The sequence below is a fragment of the Aricia agestis genome, chromosome 1 (assembly GCF_905147365.1).
Source record: "Aricia agestis chromosome 1, ilAriAges1.1, whole genome shotgun sequence".
NCBI classification, from domain to species: Eukaryota; Metazoa; Arthropoda; class Insecta; order Lepidoptera; family Lycaenidae; genus Aricia; species Aricia agestis.
The window spans coordinates 26,452,868-26,474,251 of record NC_056406.1 but is presented as its reverse complement, the minus strand read 5'-3'; the positions used below and the strand labels follow the sequence as shown (position 1 = coordinate 26,474,251).

Below are 21,384 nucleotides of genomic sequence, written 5' to 3'. Positions count from 1 at the left end.
AGATTGTTGCTCAATACCGCTAGGTATATTAACTTAATGATGCAGAGTCAAAGACCATGTAGTGAATATATGTTTTAATGACGATGTTTTCAACTTAAAATGACTGTCATATATACCCCTGGATCAAGTTGATCGTTCACATACATCATAACATGACTCACTGCTATTAGTTATGTGCCACATTATAAACTATTCCACGAATATTCGATATCTATTATGTATGTTCGATTTTTTTCTAGAAATTTCTCTTTGTAGACCCATGCCGTATGAAAATGTACGTATGTCTGGTTGTAATTCAAAAGCTAAAGTTTTGTTGTCATCGCGTATAATATTGGTTTCATTTAACTAATATAGATTGTAGAACGCAAAAAATTTACATTTTATCGCAGAAACGAGTGCGTTTACCGTAGGATTTGCGTTTCATGCGCAAGCAGTCGTAATATGCAACATCGTTAATAAATTGTTAATACTGACGGCATCAGTTGATAATTGATTTATCTAATTCTTTATAGATCAGTGCTCCTCGGATCCCGCTCTCAAATTGTCTCTCTAAACGTTACATAATATTTATACAGGCAGTAACAAAACCAAGTTATAAATTATAATACTTTAGGGAATAGGGTGTGTACGTGTTCCTTGTAGAAAGTTCACTGTGAAAGTGGCAGCGCTAAAAGACCAACATTTTTTCCCCTTTTATATAGGGAAACTCGTGACGCTGGTGCGGTTGCCCATACCCATACTTAGTGAACTCTATATAAGGAATACGTACACAATACACATCCTAAAGTATTATCGATTAGTTTTGTTACATCCTGTAGAGGTGAGTACATCTTCGACGATCGATTATAATATGACTAACTTACACGTTTTTCAATTATTCACTCTCATGAAAATTATTTGCTGAGAATCTAGTGGTTGTGAAGTCAGTATAATGTGCTAAGACCTTTACCTCACACAAGTTGTCGATAGTCAACGAAACGCATAAAGCCACTTTTCAACTAAAATATTCATCGGCAGTATGAGGCACGTCAGCCGCAATATTATACAGCGTGTATACAAGTAATTGATTTAATTTAGTTATTACCCGTAAACGCTCGCATTACCATTATCTATATAAAAACCGTCGGTTTGTTTTTTCGTATTTGTTCGAGTTATTTCTAAAGTTGTATATCACGCGGGGATTGAGTGTAAACGGTAAAGTCTAAAGCACGAGACTGGTCACAACAATTTTGTCATTTTAAGAATTTTGTGACTCGCTTCGTGATTTTGACCATAGGTTATCAGATTTTAATAATGAAGTAACCACGATATGAAATCACTAATGTTATGATTGTAATTTGTTATGGAAGCGGATATCATAAAGATATCCTGCTAGTGGGTTTATCGAATAAAGGCAATAAAATATTTATTGGCTCAGTTTGATAATACAAGTATTATCATATTATACACATGGCACCTGCAGTCGAGCATGTATGAGCTGTATGTCAGTTGTTAAGTCCCATACATTTTTGTTTTCGTCCTAATAACCCAAGACAACTTATCCAAAGGTTTCATGCTGAATGACAAAAAATATTTATAGGGGTTACAAGAGGAACATATTATAACATCTCTTTTGAAAATCCGAAGAACATTCAAATTATTTTCAATAGTTGGGGCGTAATACGAGTAGTACAGCTGAGCCAGTCGTGTCGGTCATCCGTCCCGCTGGAGTCTGGAAGGAGAATGTTCCTACGTACGGCATGTTTACTGTACTTGACCTCTAAAAAATACTCCCGTAGCTGCCCTGATGTATAATAAGCCAGCGACCGCCGTCAAAACTGGAGAAAAAGGCATTTAATAACGCAGACAATATTTACCTTCACATGCATCGGCCCATTAGCTCAGTTGGTTAGAGCGTCGTGCTAATAACGCGAAGGTCGCGGGTTCGATCCCCTCATGGGCCACAAATTCTTTTTTTTAACCAAAATAAACATTTAGTCCAAAAAAGGTATATTTTTACTCCTTTATGTGTGTTTGGTATAAGGCGGCAAAGCCTTAAAAATTGCTACATGTAAACAAAGAGGCGAATACCTAGAAAAGGATATTATAGCCGTTTTCTCATTTCACTTTCATTCTAAATTTACTACCACACTTCTGAAATAAAGTATTGACCTTTATCGTGATTTGACCATGAGTTATTGCACGTCACGACCACGTGTTGCACCAACATTCCCCTGCAAGGAGAAGTTGCCACCCTTCCACCGCAACGCTAAATTCGGAAAAGGAGTTTCCTTATATAACATCAAGGTCAGTGTAACTGATCACTAAGCAGAATGGATTTGCCATTTATATTTCACAGTGTTATAATTATTTTGTTTTTAATCCGGGTAACAAATCTAGTGAGTGTATATAAAATAAGCAGTCGCAAGTTGATACATTAATATAAAGTAATATTTTCAGAGCTGTGGTTTAAGTCAGGAGGAGTTTTATAGAACTTACTCAAAATCTGTACATTGTTATGACTCGCCTTACTAGTTACCATAGCTAGTTTGGATATCTCATTTGGGCGTTTCCCCATAGTTGATGGTAATATTGCTTAGGTACCACGAGGCCATCGTCTCGTGTCCTGCTATATTGGACTATTAGTCCAATGTAGCTTAAACAACGTTATTATAATATAATATATCTCTGAATACACATTTAATAGTTCCTTCCTTTGATAGTTCTTCGTTTTGTGGTACGCTTACCAGGAGTCTGGTGCCATCAATATGTACTATCAGAGAAGTTGATTGCTATAGACAGATGGAGGATCTAATGTAACATAAGTAATTTTGTAGCGTTACGTCAAACCCAGCCGATAAATCACAGCCATAAAGTTAATATACCTAGCGGAATAGAGCAACAATCTCGAGCTGTCAAACAAAACCGAAATCGGTTTTCATCTGTGTGAAAAATATGTGTACGTATACACTTACACAAGCATGATTGAACATCCTTATGTGAGATCTGCAATACACAAGATGATATTGTCCATATACTGACGGAGTGTGTCCGGGGCGCAGACTTGAGGTCACGTCTCAATAGTGATTATTATAATGTAGGCAGTATTAACAGTATCTTGGCTGATCCATCTTCTGAGGCTGCTAAAATATTACATAAGATTTTAGATATATCTCATAAATACCCCAGAGATGTTTAAGAGATATATCTGGACTACATAGTATGTTTAAAACGAGGCTGATTTATTGATTTTCAATTTTTTATTAATTTGTATTGAATACCTATAAGGACGGCATTATCGTTTTACGATAAAGTCCTTTAATTAGAGAGAATTCTATGAAATTAAATTGTCAACGTGCGGCACGTGCCGACTGGACGTCAAAAAAAGAGTGCTGCTGTCATGTATCACACGTTTCTTTTTACCACGCAGTGTTACTGATAGTGACATTCTTTGCCTTTGTTTCTCTATTCCGCTTGGTAATATTAACTTTATGATCACAGCTAACATTTAATTGACATAAGGCGACCAAATGACGTAGATCCGTCAACTGCCTATAAAACAATTTCTTAGATGGTACAATGTTCCACTAGCTCAAACAACGTTACAGATATTTTAAGATAGCAATTAGCATCCCTCTGATGGTTATCCATGACATGGTAATCGCTTATCAGGGGGATGTTCCACGGAAGACAGTAATCGCACTTGCCCTCAACAAAGCTCCACAAACATGGTAACGGATATGACAGTGTGTGTGTCGGGCGGGCGGCGGCGATCGATACGGCTGACGGTCAACGGTCAATGTCACCGTCATCGCCGTCACCGCCACCACACGACCAGACGCGACCACTTGTGACTGCAGTAGCTGTAGCGGCTACCGGTTGCTGTGAAGTGTAACCAGCACTGAACTTTTTCTGAGCGTGAATATCTATAGCTGTCTCTACTCTAGAGAGCGAGTAGATAAGAGAGATATGGCCTACAATTTAGCCTCAAAACTCGAGCACGAAAACTGTCTAAACGGGGGAATAAACAAAACTACTCATAGATAAAACAAATATGCTATAACTGCACAGTAAAAGCTCCGTTTTAGCACATTATATTTTGTAGCATGCTAATTGTGTAAAATACTTTTACAAATGCTATTTTAGACAGAACGTGTTATTAGGCCTATACTTACTTAATATTTACCGACAAACCTCATATTTTTTGGTTTTGTATTTATGTAATACATTACTTTTACCGTCATTTATAATACTCCGCTATCGAAAAGTATTTTATCAATAACACCACTAATTTATTACTTAAATGTCGCGTACTACATAAAGTGTTGCTCTAATAACACTACCGACTTTATTACCTGATAAATTGAACAAAGTATGAAAATACTGTATTTATGTTGTCGGCCCATTAGCTCAGTTGGTTAGAGCGTCGTGCTAATAACGCGAAGGTCGCGGGTTCGATCCCCTCATGGGCCACGACTTTTTTTCAAGTTCCGTACCTGAAAAAAGGTCTCTCAGGAGTTTAGACCCCTTTCAGGAATCACGGTTATTGTGGAAGAGCCCAGCCAATGCATATATAGGTCTGGTTTTCACTTGGTCAATTTTAATATTATTTTAATTTTTAAGACAATTTAATTGTGGTCTTGATATTATGATTGATATGAAAATTGAAAATTAACCCAGCTACATCCTGGATAAGATTTGTCCTGCTCACAGCAGAGATTTAAAATGAAGACATTTTTTTAAATATAAAATAAGGAGGCAAACGAGCAACTAAAGGGTCACCTGACGGAAAGCAACTACTCGTACCGTCGGCCACGGACACTAGCAACATCAGAAGAGCTGCAGGTGCGTTGTCGGCCTTTTGGGAATAAGCTCTCTTCTTGAAGGTTTACAGGTCGTATAGGTCCGGAAATACTGCTGGTGACAGTTCTTTCCGGAGTTTTACAGTGAGCGGCAGAAAGTTACGTGAAGAATGCGCGGTGGAAGACTGCCACTCATCAAGGTGATGAGGATGTGATTTGGGATTGCAGAGGTCACCAACCCATTGTGTGCGGACTGCGGACCAAGCATGTTCGAAGATTTTCGTTAAAAATAAATGTAGGTCTCAAAAAAAAAAAGGTCTCGATATACTGATGAACATCTCCAGAATTTAATATCAATAGCTTGCACCAATTTCACTCCCAACAAGCAACGAAAACTTGACACTTGTCTGTCTCATTATGTAAATAAATACCTTTGTAATTTCCGTAATTACATTGTTTTTTTTTAATGCAGTGCGGACCGTGACGGTCATTTTATTTAAAAAAAAGCGAAACTAATTGGTGACCCCTGTATTATTGTATTCATTTCCTTGTCTTGTAACTCTACCTTTGACAATGTTTGTTCGAGGAACGTGACGTTTATTATAATGCATTAAAGAAATGATGCACATAATGGCGGGGACGGAGCGGCCAATTTGAATTATTTATCACAAGATGGCGGCGTTTGTCGGCTCAATTGTTGGTTTGTGTTCGGAGACGCTCATTATATATTATTTACCTTGTATTATACTATGCGAACGCTTAAGATAAGTGAAGTTTTTAATTTTTAAGTTTTTCAGATTGGCGTTTACATATTATTGTAACGATTTCTAATCTTACATAAGTCTCTTTTCTTAAAAAAATATTCTCTTCTTATACTTAAATTATGCATGATAATTGATAAAACATGTTATATTATTCAACTAAATTTTAATATATTGAAAAGCAATAATCCCAATGACCTAATATTATTATTCCAAACAATGATATAAATATTATTTTGAAATTGTGCTTTTATCGTATTTTCTTAAACAAATAAAATATTACACACACTACAATATGCACACAACCATTATTTTGAATGACAAGCCTATACATACGAATTCTCTTTTGTTTATGGTTGAAGTCTGTTGTCACTTGTCAAATAAAAAATGGGTTGTTGTTTTTTTTATTAAATCTGAAATAGTCAATACTTTAAACGGGGAGCCAAAATAAGAAAATAATTGAATTCTAATAATAAAGAAGAAAATAATTGAATTCGAATAAACTCGAATTTCGACCATTGATTTCTAGTTATGTTTATTCGATTTATTTTGAATCTAAAATATAAGTTGGCCCATGAGGGGATCGAACCCGCGACCTTCGCGTTATTAGCACGACGCTCTAACCAACTGAGCTAATGGGCCGATGTATTTTCGGAAGAATTCTGAGAACACAATATTCTCACGTTCTCATTATCTACATTTTACTCACTATAATAATCATTATTGAATACTTAAATCAATATTGATAAAGTCGTGCTGCTAGGCTGTTAATATTTTTAACAATTCTTAGAAAAAAACACGGATGGTAAAGTCCAATTATTATGTATAATACCTATTTAGTCAATTTAACTCATTATTTAGTTATACGAAATTTTAATGAATCCTTATTCCTAAACACTGAATTTAAGAACGAGTAAAATATAAGATAATATAAAATCAGCATAAAATGATCACCAGTAAACAGTGGGCCAGGAACCTGGATTACAGTACGCGTAGAGCTACGCGCGTAGCAGGCGAGCTACGCCGTAGTGCGGTTCGTAGATCGTAGCGCTACGCCACTACGCAGTACGTAGCTACGTAGCGGCGTAGCGCTACGATCCAAGCTACGGCCCTTGAACCTGTAGTCCCTACGCGTAGGGACTACGAATTCAAGGGCCAGACTTAAGCTTCGGCCAAAGCGACTGCGAATCGGGAGCGTCTACCGCGCGGCGGACGCTGCCCATGTAATCTTATGGCGCTGCGGCTGTGCACACCTGCGCGACCGCAATGCAGGACGTTCGCGTCGGCAGAGCAGGAATGAATCTACGGTTCACACCGTAGTCACACAGGTGTGCACGCCAGTTTCGCGTTGCAGTCTCCCGCATCGCGTCCCGCGTTACTGACGCGCAGGTTTGGCCGAAGCTTTAAGCGTTAAGGTTTTAGTGACGGTGTTGGTTTAGTTAAAAACGTTTTTGTCCTCTTATTCTGTCTTCAGGATTAGTTTAAAATGTTATCGACAAAAATAATAATATACATCCCAACCTTGACATTAAGTCTTTTTTCACCGGTATGTTAAAAGTGCGATAGCAAAATTGATAATGAATTAAAAATTTCGTGTGCAAGCAAATTATAGCTCCTACGAGTTTTGGAGTTATGTTTTCGCTAGTACATAGCTGAAGTTATCAGGAGACAATACATGGGCTTTCATCATCATCATCACTCACCGCTACCAGCATGTTGGCCTGGTCGAAGTAGTCTGCGACGGGCACGACGTTACGGTAGAAGTTGGTGAGCTCCATGCGCGCCAGGCTGAGCACGACGTGGCCGAGCCGCGCGCCGTACTCAATCTGCCGCTCCAGCACGCGCTGCCGCCAGCTCACCACCACCACGCCGCTCAGCGTCTGGATCTGATAGGGTTAAGGCATTCAAAACTAAAAAAACTGGGCTATAAGTCTGACAATCATCCCTTAAGGCTAGGTTTGTTCCAAATTCACGTTTCTAGAATGAGTAATTTTTAAAGAAAGCGTCATTAAAAAATACTGAAAAATATATACATGTATAGATACATCTTTTAACTAGTGACTTTTACGGTTAGAAACACAATACAGATAATTTTACTCGATAAAAAAAAATTCCGAAACAACCTCGATTTTAAAAACATTTTGAGTTTTATAGGACTTACAGGGACTCAATCAAAAAATAATTTGGATAGTTCGATTACTATTAAAATTTTACAGGGAAATGTACGGATACATGTTTAGTTACACTATTTTTTATCTAAGTAAAAAGGTTTTTTCTCCTATTTCGCCCTATCATGGACGCGGCGAGCGTCGTAACCGCCACTGTACAAGGCGCGCTGATATGGATGTTATTTTAATGTCATTTAAGTCGATATTCGCACTGACAGACATCGACCTGCTAATTTAGGAATAACCTCCCCTTAAGATAGATGATGAACAGAGATGCACAAAATGCTCAAAAATGTAAACATACCGGCATGCTCCCATCTATTCATAGATGGATTAACATCTATAAATGTCCAAAGGTCCGGCCGTTTACGCCTCAAAAAGGCATGATCATGAGCTTTTATGGGGAATCTTGATACTGTCCTATAAGGAACTTTTAGCGCTTGGGGGCCATTGATATGGGTATGAATGCCGAACAGCTGCCAATCAAAACTACATGCTAATTATGTTATTTCTTGTTTCAGTCTCATATAATTGGTCTCATGCAAAATAATGACGTGGATTGTTATACACATATATGACGCTTTATAAAATGGCAGCCTTATTATTAATTTTGGACAGACGTGCAGGATCTTTGCAGAGCAACTTAAGAAATAAGCTACATAAGAAAATTTTAACACTACCGCGCTTATAAATAAGCGACATTACTACCTATTTGTGACATGTTATAAAAACATTAAAGACAAAAGTTTAGTACTATTTGTTAGTAAGTTAATAGTGTAAATTACCATAAAAGGCACGACAATGTAAGCACACTAACATCACGCTTTTAGGGAGCTTAAGTTGTAAACATATTAAAGTAAGTCATAAAAATATTTATGACTAACATTACTTGTTTAGTAATAACTCATTTCACCACGTTATGCATTAAGCGACTTAATTAAATAGCGCTAGAAGTGGGCGGTAACATAAACACTGCAGCAACAATTTATTTAGTCGCTTTGTAATTGCTGAGTAGTGTGTAGACTGTAGTGGTCCCCGCAGACGGCGCGGCGTCGTTACTACTGGATTTACAACTAGCTGAAGAAACCAGTCTATAGTAGACTAATCTAGACCGGAATAGCTATTCAAAGACTATATACATATTTTGAAAGTTAAAAAAAAAGTAAAACAAGTTAAAAAAAAGTAAAAAAAGTAAAGAAAGTTTAAAAGAAAGTTATTATTATTATGAAATCACAAGTTTCTGTTTGTATTTATTGAATCACGGCTACTCTTAGGATTTTCATACAATAATAACAAATGTTAAAACTAATTGCTTCTGCAAGAAATTACTTAGTTAAAACATATTTTGTATTATATACAGATATTACCTACAAATGTACAGACTTTTTGCTCAACAATAGTTTTGCATTTTTTTCGTTGGGAAAATGCATTTACGCATCCCCACAGTCTGGGGAGGGCTAGTACTGGGGTATGTAGGACTCCCCGGGGACGATGTAGGCGTACTCACTAAAACCCCAACAGTGTTCCTGCTTTTCCACTTTAGGCAGAGGCACGGGATACGCGAAGAATACACCCACGTCACTGTCATTGTTTGGCAATATCGACGTATGCAGGTAATGCAGGCTATGCGAGGTAGACCATTGCCACAGACAAAATAAACTGTAGTAGCCCTTTAAGTATATAAGTCTGTATGGACCTACATTTCGGTAAGGACATCCAGTACCATCCAAATGTATGAAAGGACACGCAGCCGCCCTTGACGCTACACTGACACCCAAATCGATTACAACTACCCTCCCGACGTAAACATCTACCCCAGCCGTGTAACTAATACAATTATTAAGATAAATATTTGTTAGACTTACGCACTATTTACATATATAAGGTGTAACCAAACAAAGTAATAATACTTTAGGGTGTGTATCTGCCTCTTATATAGAGTTCACTGTGAAAGTGCAGCGCTGAAAGAACAATTTTTTTGAGATTTGTAATTCGGTCTTCATTCTACACAATCAGTGGCATACGGGACGTATGGAAAATGCTGTATGTTCATACTCACACCTCAACTTACATGTATTTAGTGCCGAAGTTGTCTAAGTTTATAATTGAAACGGAATTCTAGAAACGCACTTGCAGCTCTTCTAATGTTATGCGTGTCCATAGGCGACGGTAGTTGCATTCCATCAGGTGACCCGTTTGCTCGTTTGCCCACTTATTTTATTAAAAAAACAAGTAAGAAGCTTGTCATGTGGATCTTTCTCCGTTTGACAAGCAGACTGTTGCGTGCGTGTGCGTTGTGATGTTAGTCGTCTTAAGATGGTTCTCGAATCTCGATATTGTGAGTGGCAGCTGAAAAGGAAGATCTTCCGACCGAGCGAGATAGCATGCTCTGTTAGGCCGAAGCCCACTAACGTCATTTCAGACGTAAATATCTTGTTGTTCTCCGAAACTTCGATAGCGCGATGCAGGATTGCGAGGCAAATTGTGGTACTTGATAGTAACAAGAACAAAAACACAACATTTCGAGATCGAAATGGTTTTTGATCTCAAAATATTTCCAGGGTTGCCTTTTTTGCCATAAAAAAAGGATCTTCAGATGTTTGAAGTATTTTAAACAGTATGTTGGCAAAATATGAGACAAAGAGAGGCTGACATATGAGATAGAGATAGACTGACCTTGTCGGAGTATTCAGCGACGTCGCGCATGGAGCGAGGGTACCCGGAGACGAGGTAGGCGCGCGCCGCCGGAGCCATCTTCATCTCCAGCATCAGCACCTCCGTGACCGTCTTGCTGGATAGCGAGCCGAAGTCCTGCATGTCTGTGCGGAGAGGAAAAGATATGTAGTCAAAAGAAAATCGTAGAATGTTATGTTCTAACCGACATAGTCCTAACTAAATACTAATAAACATTTATTTATTTAAAAACTAGCTGTTGCCCGCAACTTCGTCCGCGTGAATGAATGTTATTAAAATCGAGACTAAAAAAGTTGAACACCTATCTACGACTATTTTATTTGGATCTATGTTACACACGAAATTTTTAATTTACATCAAAATACCCAGGAAACTTGAACCTCAGATACCTACTTATCGTTTTGAAAAATCCTTTCTTCGAAGGGAAACAAATTGGAATTTGTTGTGTTAGACTGTTGCCAATAATAATTGTGACAAAAACGCTTGAAGGCACGGATTAAGTTCCTATAGCGCTGTCCACGATATCACCGTAGTATGCGACATCAGATTTACACTGTATGTTGTCTAGTATTGTAGTTCTTTCGTTTCGGCCGAAAAAACTCTCCCAGAGAACATGATGAGAGGTTTCTTCAAACATACTGCCTTCGGTCGTACATATTCTACGATTTCTACCTATGTGCTCGACCGATGACCGACCGACTTAGATCCGTAATTTCCATGGCCGGTAACGAATTGAGATACACAGTGATCAATTATATCCATCCAGGGTTTGATAATCGTTTACAAATTTTAAAGAAAAAGAATCTGCTGAAGGGCTCGCACTATGACGTTAAGGAAGACTTTTCACGAGAGACTTTGGCAAAAAGAAAAGAATTACAAGAAACGGTAGAAAAGGAACGCAAACAGGGAAAAAATGCTGTCTTACGGTATGACAAAATAGTAATACTGCCTGGTAGTCCAAAAAACCGGAACACCGCAACTGATTCAAGAAAAAACGGAACATGTCCTCGTCTCCTACTGAACAAAATATGATGCCTAGCGGGAGCAATGCTAAACAAATACCAAAAAGATATAAAATTAATAACATCAAATCATACATGCAAAGCTCTATGCAAGCGAAAAATCTTACCGAAAAAACTCTACCTCCAACTCTACCGAGATAAATCTGTTGACAAAAAACTAACAACTGAAGCCCCTCCTCCTAGCCCCCTCCCAAGACGGCCGGTCCCCGTGGGAGGAGTAGACCAAAACCCTCAAGAGGAAATCATGCTCTACGTAGGAACTTATAATGTCAGAACTCTATCATCCTATTCTCGACTATTAGAATTAAGCTGCACTATATAAGATATCAGGTACGACGTCATCGGCCTGTGTGAGATAACTCAGATAAGGCGAACGGGCGAGTCTATACAGGAATATAGCGATTTCATTTTGTTCTATATAGGACAAGCTCCAGGTTTATACGGTGTGGGATTTATTGTTAACAAACGCCATAAGCAAAACATTATATGCTTCAAAGGACTATCAGAAAGATTAGCTATATTACAGCTCAGTATTAATAACATAGAAATAAGCATTATTCAATGTTACGCGCCTACAGAATCCTCTAACGAAAACGACTTAGAAACTTTTTACACTGTGGTTAACGAAGCATTAAAAATAACAAATAAATATGTGATTGTCATGGGCGATTTTAACGCTAAAATAGGTCACCCTCGCCACGATGAAAACCTTATAATGAAAAGCTTTGGCTATGGACGCAGAAATAGTAGAGGTGAGAGGCTTATACAATTTGCATGCGAAAATAAACTCGCTATCCTGAACACTTTTTTCAAAAAGAAACTCGGGAAAAGATGGACCTGGAGATCACCAAATGGTCTGGTAAAAAACGAACTGGATTATATACTTACTAACTTCCAAAAATCCGCTCAAGACGTACAGGTGATTAATGTCGATTTCCCTAGTGATCACAGATTAATAAGAGCAAAATTTAAATTACAGCCACACAACAAAAGCAGGAAAAGCTACGGAGCTGTTGGAAAGAGTTCTCTTAAGAATGATAGAGAAATACAAATCTATAAGGAAAAACTTAAAGAAAATTTAGAAAACTTTCCTACTTGGCAACAACGCTCTACAGTACAAGAACTAAATGATAAAATTGTCCAAGCAATAAGCAGTAGCCTCAAAAAGGCCTATACACCTCCAGAAAACAAGACTTATCTTTCTACTAAGACGCAGAATTTGATATTCAGGCGACAGCAAATCCAAAAAATCAAACCAAAAACAAGGAGTTTAAAAAATGAACTAAAAGCATTATATAAGCATGTTAGTAAATATATCCGCAAGGATTATAACATACATCGTAAAAACACTTTCGAAAAACATGTATTACAGTCAGGCAGCTTAAAAAGAGCAAACAAGGAACTTAGATTGCAAAAGACATGGATGGAAGGTTTAAAAACTTCGAATAATATAAATTGCAATAGAAACGAAATACTGAAAGTAGCTACTAGCTTTTACAAAAATCTTTACGAAAATGTAGAGTCGACACCCACTACCAACACGTCGATGGAAGCACCTATGAATATACCCGAGATCGATGTAGAGGAGGTAATAAAGGCAATTACGAAAACCAAAACCGACAAAAGCCCTGGACCAGATCAAATACGAAGCCTTGAAAATTGGATGCCCATACCTAGCTGTCCCTCTCACGCATCTCTTTAACCTCGTGCTTGAATCGGCTATAGTACGAACACAATGGACGGAATCTTATATAATTTTGATATATAAAAAGGGAGACCCAAATAATATTGGAAACTACCGCCCAATAAAGTTTTCTCGTCTATCTTGGAAAAGAGACAATATCGAAAGACATCAACCCGCAGAACAAGCGGGGTTCAGAAGTGGTTTCTCCACGATTGATCATATCCACTCTATAGAACTAATAATAGTCAAATTTCAAGAATTTAACAAACCACTTTACCTTATATTTATAGACTACCAAAAAGCTTTCGATTCTCTTTACCACCACTCCATATGGGAGTCCCTACAATCGCAAGGAGTCGACCCAGCATATATAAAAATCCTGAAAAACCTCTACCGTAATTGTTAAACCATTAAAAATGAATTATGCGAATTCAATATTTATAACACCAACGGATAAAATGGAAGTGAATGACATTATTAAACATTTAAACACTAAATCAATAAAAGCATGTGCTAAGTGTGTGCTAAGTAACCGCTAAGCTACATAATAAATCTTTCGTTTCAAGAAGGGACTTTCCCAGATAGTCTAAAAAAATCAATTGTAAAACCTATACATATATAAGAAAGGTGATAAAAAAGATTTAAATAATTATAGACCTGTAACATTAATTCCTGTAATATCGAAAGTATTTGAAAAGATCATGTTAAAAAGGTTATGCAGTTTTGTGACAAAATATGATTTATTAAAAAATGAACAATTTGGGTTTAGAAAAAATAGAAATACCACTCAAGCATGCTTTAATTTAATAAAAAAAATTACGGAAAGTCTAAATAATAAAACTTTAATTACAGCTACCTTTTTAGATATGAGCAAGGCTTTCGATTTTGTAGATCATAAGCTTCTTCTCCATAAACTAGAAAAATACGGCATAAGAGGCAAAGCACATGATTGGATAAAAAGCTACCTATTCAGGTAGCTTTTTATCCAATCATGTGCTTTGCCTTCCATTTGGAAGACAACAATGTGTACAGATTACTAAAATACAAAAGGGAACTAAAGTTAGTAGTAGGTCAAAGTTTTTACAAAACGACTACGGTGTTCCCCAAGGAAGCCTATTGGGACCGTTCCTCTTTCTATTGTACATTAATGATCTTCCTGAAGCTATCGAAGAAGACTCAATATTATTCGCAGATGACACAACTGTACTTATTAAATGTAAGACCAAACAATCATATCATAATGTAATAACCTCAACACTAGACAAAATATTTATATGGCTAAAAAATAATAATTTAAAAATTAATCTTGACAAAACAAAACTAATACAATTTCGTGACTATCGTACTCGCCCTATTGACATGAATATATCTTTTGACGGTATTAAAATTGACAACGTTAAATGTACAAAATTTTTAGGTCTTATGGTTGACATGCATTGTGACTGGAAGTCACATATTAATTTCATATGCGACAAGCTAGATAAATTTGTGTTCGCGATCAAAACATTACGATTGAAAGTTTCTACGGAGGCAGCGTTAATTGCCTATCACGGTTATGTGGCATCGGTTCTCTCATACGGTCTGTTGTTATGGGGGAACTCGGTTGACTTTGAAAGGGCTTTTTGGGTGCAAAAGAAATGCATAAGGGCTATTTGTGGAGCCTGGTCTATGCACAGTTGTAAACCTCTATTTACAAAACTACGCATACTACCCCTTGTGTGTTTATATATTCGTGATCTTTGTGTATTCGTTAAGCAAAATCCACAATACTTTACACTTAACTCAGACGCAAATAATAGGAGTGCTACTCCAAGATTTAAATATAAATTATATATGCCACCATGTCATCTAGATGTATATAAAAGAAATGTTTGTATTAGTGCTATTACAGTATATAATAATAAACTTCCTGACAGATTTAAAGATTTGAAATTAATTAATTTTAAAATTCAAATAACGAAGTGGCTATTAGAAAACTCTTTTTATAAACTTGACGAGTACATGAAATATGTTGAAGAGATAAAATAGATTAGGTACTATATTATTTTATTTCAATTTCTTATTAACAATGACATTATTTTAATTTTTTCTATCATGATTAGTTATTCGACAATATTTTTTATTTCTTTTATCTTTTACATATTTCTTTTAAATTATTATTATTGGTGTACAGCGTTTAATTTTATATCAATTTTAACAGTGATTTTATAATATATTGTATTTATTACTTAGTTAATTTTATGTATTTTTTTTAATTAATTTTATATAATGAATTGCACGCCATTGTAATGGCAAGAATGTACTGGAACTTTCATTATTTATTATAAGACCATGATTATGTACTACATTCTGGCAATAAAGGAGTTTGATTTGATTTGATATAGTAGAATTAAGCTTGAAAGGACTGGACCTCCTATAGCCATCAGAAGGGGGGTGAGACAGAGGGATGGGATATCTCCCACCCTCTTTATTTCTGTTTTACAAAGGATTTTTGATAATCTAAATTGGGGAAATGTAGGTATAAAAATCAACAATCGTTATTTGAGTAATTTGAGATTCGCAGACGACATCGTCTTATTATCAGAAAATGCAACCGAGCTACAGACGATGATAAACCTATTGTACACCGCAAGTAAACAGGTAGGCCTGGAAATTAACCGAAGCAAAACCAAAGTACTCACAAACTCTACAAAAAGTCCAATATATCTAGAAAATGTCGAGCTGGAATATGTGGATTCCTTTATCTATTTGGGAAAACAAATCTCTTTCCTGAGACAGAGAAATGAACAAGAGATTGACAGGAGAATTTCCAATTGTTGGAAAAAGTACTGGAGTCTGAAGGAGGTATTTAAAGGAGATATGCCAATTGCCGTCAAGCCCTCATTAACTTACGCCAGCCAGACATGGAAACTTACAAATAAGACTAAGTCAAAAATAAGATCGTGTCAAAGAGGTATGGAGAGAAGTCTACTAAATATCAAGAGAATACACAAAATAGCACACAAAAACATAAGAAAAAGAACTAAAGTAGCAGACGCTCTCCATTACTGCAAAAAACTCAAATGGCGCTGGGCGGGCCACCTTTCGAGACTGACAGATTATGGACTCAAGCAATAACAGCATGGAAAGGAGCCACAGGCACTAGAACGAGAGGGAGACCTATAGCTCGATGGACTGACGACATAATAAAGATAGCTGGCGAAGGATGGATGGAGATAGCGAAAAATAGAGAAGCATGAAAAACTCTAGAGGAGGCCTTCACCTTCGAAGCGAGGGGTTCTTACTAACACAAACATTAATGCTCTTAACTGTTACTAACGAAATACTATGTAATTAGTGAGAAATAAAAGGCTTTTTTATTTTTATTTTATTATTTATTTATTATCAATAATGACAACAGGCAGGCAGTTGAAATTTTCACAGAGTCCTTAATTATATGTGTACTTTAATAATTAATAGTACAATTAGAATATAATTAAAATTTAATATAAAATTTTCCCATACAAAAACACAACTTTTGGCCTATATTTTCTCTATAATGGTACGGAACCCATCGTGCACGAGTCCGACTCGCACTTGGCCGATTGTAAGCATAGTATCAAATTCGGGCAATCTATACAACAAAAAAAGAATTTTGAAAATCTGACCACAAACAGGAAAGTCAACATTAACTCCTCCTTTTTTAAAAGTCGGTTAAAAAAAAGTATCTAAGATGTTGACCAGGGATGTAAGGTATCATCATGCCAAATTTCATTGAAATCAGTATAGCGGATTCAGAGATTAGCCTGTACAAACAGACAAACAGGCAAACAGACAGAGAAACAAAAATTTCAAAAACAGTTAAAATGTTATTCTATTACTCTTCTAACATGCCCCTGACTCGGTATGGTATACTCAAGTTTATTTTCAATGTACAAAAATTTTGCCTCTACGATTTTATTATAAGTATATAAGTATATAGATTCTTTATTTGCATATAAACAATTTTATAAACAATATAACATAACAAAAACAACATAAGGCATGGAATATAGGCTAATATAGCAATTAGGCGGCTTTACTGCTTTCAGCGGTTTTAGACAACTAAAATATGATAGCAGAAAATAATGTTAAAATGTTATTTATTTAATATTAAACAAAAGCCAATGACAAGTTTTCACCATCAATTACATGGAATTGAGTAACAAGCAAACATGATTAATATGTGATATGACACAGCGTATTTAATAATACAAGTTATGAGTATAAATGATTCGCTGTTCCAATATTATTTAAATATTAATATATTACGTACTGTCGGTTTATCTGTTATCAACGCTTATGACGCTCCCCCTACAGGGGTGCCGTAATTTACCGTTTTTAGAGTCTTATTTGCAAGCTATAAAATTATTATTTAATATTAATACAGCAATAATCTTCAGCATATGAACATTTTTTTTTTTTTGAAAATGATAATGAAATAAGGGGGCAAACGAGCAAACGGGTCACCTGATGGAAAGCAACTTCCGTCGCCTATGGACACTCGCAGCATCAGAAGAGCTGCAAGTGCGTTGCCGGCCTTTTAAGAGGGAATAGGGTAATAGGGGAGGGTAGGGAAGGGAAGGGAAGGGAATAGTTGAGGGTAGGGAAGGGAATAGGGTAGGGGTTAGGGGATTGGGCCTCCGGTAAACTCACTCACTCGGCGAAACACAGCGCAAGCGCTGTTTCACGCCGGTTTTCTGTGAGAACGTGGTATTTATCCGGTCGAGCCGGCCCATTCGTGCCGAATGGCTCTCCCACGTATAAAAACATTCCTTTCTCCGTTATTAATGCCCTATTTTTGTTTATTATACTCATGATATCAGCTTCCAAAATAATACTAATTTATTTAAATTCAAGCAGCATTTACTAATTACATTTATTTGAAACACAAGCCAATAGATCGACAATTTCATTAATAACATATTTGCCGTTTGAATTTTTTTAGGTCAATTTTGAACTAGGTTAAGTAAAAAAAAATTGGATTTTGGTGCGATCTCGGTAACGCGGCAAAGGTATGGTCATGGTCGTTTGCTCAGGGGATGGCCTTAAACCGATGTTGGCAAAATTTTATATAAAGACGCGTTCCCGAGAGTCCCGAGAAAGCGCATAAGATTTTTGTCATAAACTAGCTGTCCCGGCAAACGTTGTTTTGCCATAAAATGATTTTCCCTGTTTTCCTGCTTTTCTCTTGAAGTTTTTTCTGAATTTTTTTTCTATAGACTTCACGTAGCCCGAGACCTTTCTAACGAATGCAAAACCATGGAAATCTGTTCGTGCGTTCTGGAGTTATAGCGTCAGGAAGGAAAACCCGACTTATTTTTATATATTAGACTAGCGACCCGCCCCGGCGTCGCACGGGTATAAAATATATAGCCACTGAAAAAATTATTAGAATCGTTAACCTATGATCCTTCACGTGGTGTACTTATTATCTGTCCCAAATAACATAAAAATTGCTCCAGTAGTTCGCGAGATAAGCCCTTTCAAATAATTTCCCCCGTTTTTTCCACACTCTCCTATTAGTCTTAGCGTGATAAAATACAGCTTAAAGCCTTCTTCAATAAATAGGCTATCTAACACTGAAATATTTTTTTAAATCGGACCAGTATATAGTTCCGGAGATTAGTGAGTTAGCCCTTTCAAATAATTTCCCCCGTTTCTTCCACATTTTCCTCTATTTCTTTGCTTCTATTAGTCTTAGCGTGATAAAATATAGCCTATAACCTTTCTCGATAAATGGGCTATCTAACACTGAAAGAATCATCAAAATCCGTCGCGTGGTTTTAAAGATTTCGCTTTTTTTCCCTCATGTCCCTTTGTTCCCTACAAAGGGACATGAGGGAAAAAAGCTATTTTGTTTTATAATATGTATAGATGAACGAATTTCTGTACAAACAATTCACGGGCTATATCTAGTAACTCATAGTGTTATCAAATTGCGTATCATTACAGTTTTTCTGTCTGATAACCGACAACCACAAAGTACAGAACTAGTAAAAATAAAGGGTAGTCAGTCGCTGTGTGTCCCTCACAACTCGTCCGCCACACACACACCTGTCAGCTGCATCTGTAGCTTTACACGTGTTTTCCACACTACCCTCGAATGTAATAAGTGGATGAAGTTTTCTGTGTGGCCTATTATTGCCTTTAATGCTGACCCCCTTATTAATAGAAATATGTATTTATTTCATAGAAACATTATCTATTTGTATTGTCATAAATCACATAAATACCCAAACCTAAAAAAGACAAAAAAACGTGGATTAGCGTAAGTATGGAGAAAATATAATTTTTAGGAAGTTTTTGTTTAGGTTAAATAGGTACACTTAATTTGTCGTGTAGACAAAATTCCTAATATAATCATTCGCCAGAGAACTAAAGTCACCGACATTGCTCATAGAATTAGCACGCTGAAGTGGAAGTGGGCTGGTCATGTCTGCAGACGGGAAGACGGTAGATGGAGCAGACAAGCGTTTGAGTGGAGACCACGCTTAGGCAAACGTAGTGTAGGACGTCCCGCAGCATGGTGGACCGACGATTTGAAGAAAGTGGCTGGCAGCGGATGGATGAGGGCTGCCCAAGATAGGGATGGTTGGCGCTCATTGGGGGAGGCCTACGTTCAGCAGTGGACGGCAATAGGCTGATGATGATGACGATGAATCTATCGTGAGGTTGTTTTCAATCATAAACTTATAATAAACTTACGACACTGGTATATTATAAGTTTATGTTTTCAATCCACATAGGTAGTAAGTAGATATGTAAATAAAACTGTTGTGCAAACACGTATTTTATTCTGGTGCAAATAATTGCAATTGGTAGTAAGTTGTGACTTGCGACCAGATATTTTTCGGCACTTGGCACCGGCCCATTAGCTCAGTTGGTTAGAGCGTCGTGCTAATAACGCGAAGGTCGCGGGTTCGATCCCCTCATGGGCCACAATCCGTTTTGCATTTTTTTACATCACGTCTTCGAATCTAACCAAAGCTCTCGCTCGCTCTTGTGACTACCATTATACTGAAATAATCATTATAGTAGTCAAAAAGGTGTCAATGAGGGAAATACGGAAATTGCGCACGAAAACCGCGAGCGTGACCGCTGATCAAACTTTCTTTACAATATTCATTCCCATAATAAATAGGCTGTGAGACAATACAATGAGGAATTTCTACTACGAGGACCCACCATTTCCTATCGCGTACTGCTGCAGCAGGTCTGTCATGTTGACGTGCACCAGACCGCGGCGCTCCTGCATCAGCGTGTCACAGTGCGTCACCTTCCCGCTGCCTGGCCCGCCTGGAAACACGCACGCACGTATAACGCGCCGGTATAGGCAAGGAAATTATGCTCTATAAATAAATATATGGCTATATGATTGCTGATTGCAATAATCACTCTTAACATTGTCGCGTCTTATGTGAGCGAAAGCCTATCAGCGCGAGCCGAGCCAAAGCGACTTACGACCGGAAGATTTCTTTAAGATACCGCTACATATTGTATGATTCGGATTCCCTGTTTCTACTCACCCAGCACGAATATAACGGGCACTGCGGGCGGCTCGAACTTGACGTGCGTGGTGTTCTGCATGGGGAAGGCGCCGGCGGCCGGCGTGGCGGGCCACGAGCTGCGCCGGCTGCGGTCCGCCGTCTCCAGTTCCTCATTGTTTTGTTCTGGCAAGGTGAGGATACATGAGAATTGGGAAGTTCGTCATTGTTTTGTTCGGAAGTTTCTTTCATTAAGATATTTGAGAATAATTGTGAGGTAGTTAGTGAAAAAGTTACGGAAGAAACTAGGCAATGACGATTTAGTAAACAAATTAAGGTTTGTGATATCTCCAAGATATCTCTGCCATTGTTGTTATATTTTTATGTTGGGGCCGCAAGTTTTAGTAAACTTAGGATATTTTTACCGTTTACTGATTAAAAACACAAAAAAATAGAAACTATGTGCAGTTGTTGCACAGTTTAAAAATAACGATACAATTAAAATTGGTGCTACGTATGCTAAATTATTAACTACTTCGATATAAAGTTTTCTTATTACCATTTACCTGCGAAAATCAATAGCATTTTAGTAATTTTGATGTTTATTTGGTTTTGGGTAGCTAACACGAGTAGCCTCTTGAATCCAAGAGAGTTATTGTCACAGTAATTTACGTCGCCAACACGAAAATAGTAATGTCGTGAAACGTGATGCCTTCCATTAAAGGCAGGCGACCACACACGCTAAGCATCACATTAGTTCGGGTGTTTA

At 37.2% G+C, this 21,384-nt stretch overlaps 1 protein-coding gene and 4 non-coding genes across 5 annotated transcripts in view; 3 read left to right on the top strand and 2 right to left on the bottom strand.

The window, feature by feature from the left end:
• Positions 1 to 21,384, bottom strand: part of LOC121730822 — a 34,971-nt gene that overhangs the window by 13,471 nt on the left and 116 nt on the right. Inside the window, exons 2-5 of the mRNA XM_042120000.1 lie at positions 20,658 to 20,801; positions 20,317 to 20,427; positions 10,387 to 10,529; positions 7,246 to 7,428 (exon numbers count right to left, since the gene is read on the bottom strand). Coding sequence (XP_041975934.1) covers positions 7,246 to 7,428; positions 10,387 to 10,529; positions 20,317 to 20,427; positions 20,658 to 20,801 — 581 coding nt within the window. The remainder of the gene's footprint in view (positions 1 to 7,245; positions 7,429 to 10,386; positions 10,530 to 20,316; positions 20,428 to 20,657; positions 20,802 to 21,384) is intronic.
• Positions 1,870 to 1,943, top strand: Trnai-aau. Its single transcript has one exon. It is a non-coding gene; the product is annotated as a tRNA-Ile (tRNA).
• Positions 4,379 to 4,452, top strand: Trnai-aau. Its single transcript has one exon. It is a non-coding gene; the product is annotated as a tRNA-Ile (tRNA).
• Trnai-aau lies at positions 6,111 to 6,184 on the bottom strand. The gene has a single exon. It is a non-coding gene; the product is annotated as a tRNA-Ile (tRNA).
• Positions 19,997 to 20,070, top strand: Trnai-aau. Its single transcript has one exon. It is a non-coding gene; the product is annotated as a tRNA-Ile (tRNA).